The sequence below is a fragment of the Geospiza fortis genome, unplaced genomic scaffold (assembly GCF_000277835.1).
Source record: "Geospiza fortis unplaced genomic scaffold, GeoFor_1.0 scaffold213, whole genome shotgun sequence".
NCBI lineage: Eukaryota > Metazoa > Chordata > Aves > Passeriformes > Thraupidae > Geospiza > Geospiza fortis.
In genome coordinates, this window is record NW_005054399.1 from 2,766,474 (window position 1) to 2,768,613 (window position 2,140).

General features: G+C 43.1%; 1 protein-coding gene across 1 annotated transcript in view; it reads left to right on the forward strand.

Annotated features, from left to right (window-relative positions):
- Positions 1–579: 579 nt before the first annotated feature.
- The window catches only part of PDPK1 (3-phosphoinositide dependent protein kinase 1), a 38,851-nt gene continuing 37,290 nt past the window's right edge, over positions 580–2,140 (forward strand). The window contains exons 1-2 of the mRNA XM_031061052.1: positions 580–658; positions 1,049–1,157. Of these exons, the coding sequence (XP_030916912.1) occupies positions 580–658; positions 1,049–1,157 (188 nt within the window). The remainder of the gene's footprint in view (positions 659–1,048; positions 1,158–2,140) is intronic.

Below are 2,140 nucleotides of genomic sequence, written 5' to 3' on the forward strand. Positions count from 1 at the left end.
GTATTCTGTATCTCCCAGAGTGCTTTGACCAGGATCATATCAGTTATTCTCTGTGTCCGTTTTCTGAATATGCAGAAATAACATTGCTCCAGGAGGCCTGTGAGCTGCAAATGTCTGGAGGCTGAGAATGCTCAGAGAGGAGCATGGATGCTCTATTACTATGATTCTCTCTAAGCATCTGGTTTTGACTATGGTCAGAAACAGGATTTGGGGAAACATGAACATTGGTTCCAACCCACTGTGGCTCTCTGCTGCTCTTCAATTGTCACAAACCAGATGAAAAAAATGCAGGAAGAAAGAAAGATAGAACACCCACACCTTCTCCCACCCTTGATAAAATTGCAGGAATTGTAGATTTCCTTTCAGGCAGGTGGTGCTTTAGTGCAAAATACTATTTACTGCTATGAGAAGAACAGTTCCTATAGAAGAAATTATATAGCTGAGTTGGTGCCCTCTCTGACAGATTCAGGATCAGCTTTTGTCAGGCTGGCAGAAGTATGCAGCTAACACTTCAACCCACTGGTAGAAATACCAACAAAACTGGTCTGAATTATTATTCTGTTCTAGATACTATCTGGAATGGGAGGAGTTGTGTGGCATTTGGGGCTCCAGCTGTGCATTGCTGCTGCGCTGCTCTTTGGTGGAGGAAAAGGGAGAGGTAAGAGGAGATCTGGAATAGGTCCACTGCACAAAGACAGGCACATGTCTGTGCTCATTTTTCATTCACAGACCCTTAGGTATGCAATCCAAGGTCTTGTGACTATCCTGTCCCAGGAGCCAGTACAGCTGGCTGACAATGCCAGACCTAGGGGACTGAGCTAGGACAAGCTGGGCACCAGAAATGTGTAGCCACTGCCCAAGGTCCCTGCCCTAAGATCTTACACTCATCTCATGCAGTGAAGTGTGTTACAACAGAGTAAGAATGATGAGGAAGATCTGATGCAGTGTCAGCAAAGGAAGTAGTAGCAAGTAATGCATTTATTTAGTGTGCTGAGCAAGGCATCATCCAGTGATATATGAATCCAGTTCTTGTCTCCTTCCTCTGCAGAGCTCTCTGGCAGCCTGAGCTGCCTGAATAACTACATGACTACCGTGAGCTGCGTGTGGGTAACGGAGAAGCCCGTGGGCAATGGACCTTTCCACCTGCATTTCACCAAGTAAGAGCTGCACACTAAGAGCTGTCTGTGGTAGCCCCAGCTCTGGCTTGGACAGGACAGTACTGAGAAGCAGAGATGGAGCCCAGCTGTGGGCTTTACTCCCTCCACAGCAGGAGACCTGTGGCACAGCTAGCTCTGCCGCCTCATCACCCCAGGCCTCAGAAGCTGCTCTCTACTGTGGTACCACAGCCTCAGGGGCCACAGCAGTCAAGTGCACATGGCTGCATGGTCTCCTGTCAGCTGTGGGCTCTCCATCTGTTCAGTGAACCATTCTGGCAGGCATCTGAGAGCAGAGAACCTTTCCTTCCTGGCCTCTGGGTCCCCATGACCTGGGAACTTCCAGAGCCCATCCTATGTAAAGCTGTCTAATCAACTTCTAATCATTTCTTTCCTTTTTGCCTAGAAATTAAACACCTAATGGTTTAATGTATATTATATATATAAATACAAGTCATAATCTTTAATAAGAGATTTAGAATATTATCTGAATAGTTAAATAGATTTAGAATATTATTTGAATAGTTAAGCAGTTAGAAGCTTTAATAAGAGATTTAGAATATTATCTGAATAATTTTTCCTCTAATAGAAGACATCAGGTGAATAGTTTGGTAACTGATAGGATAACTTGAGTTTAATGTATTTAAGTTATGTAGAAACATTGACTTGATAACCAGAAACTATTATATGATGGTAAGCCACTCTGAGTTAGATGCCTTATATTCTGCTATGGTTAAGTAAAAAATAGCCTAACTCTTATTAATACTAGATTTTAAATCTATGGAAAGATGGGCAAGCTGATAAACTGTGATATCCCAGTTTCCTGTGGGATCACATACAATGTGAAAAAATTGCTAACGAATGGCTAAACCACAAAAAGGCAAAGCAACTTCGAACATACTTTGCTGTCAGTACTGGTTTGTTTGTAGTGAAAGAGGACTTAATGTACAGCTTATTGTTACCTTTGTGCTATGCACTTGTAACCA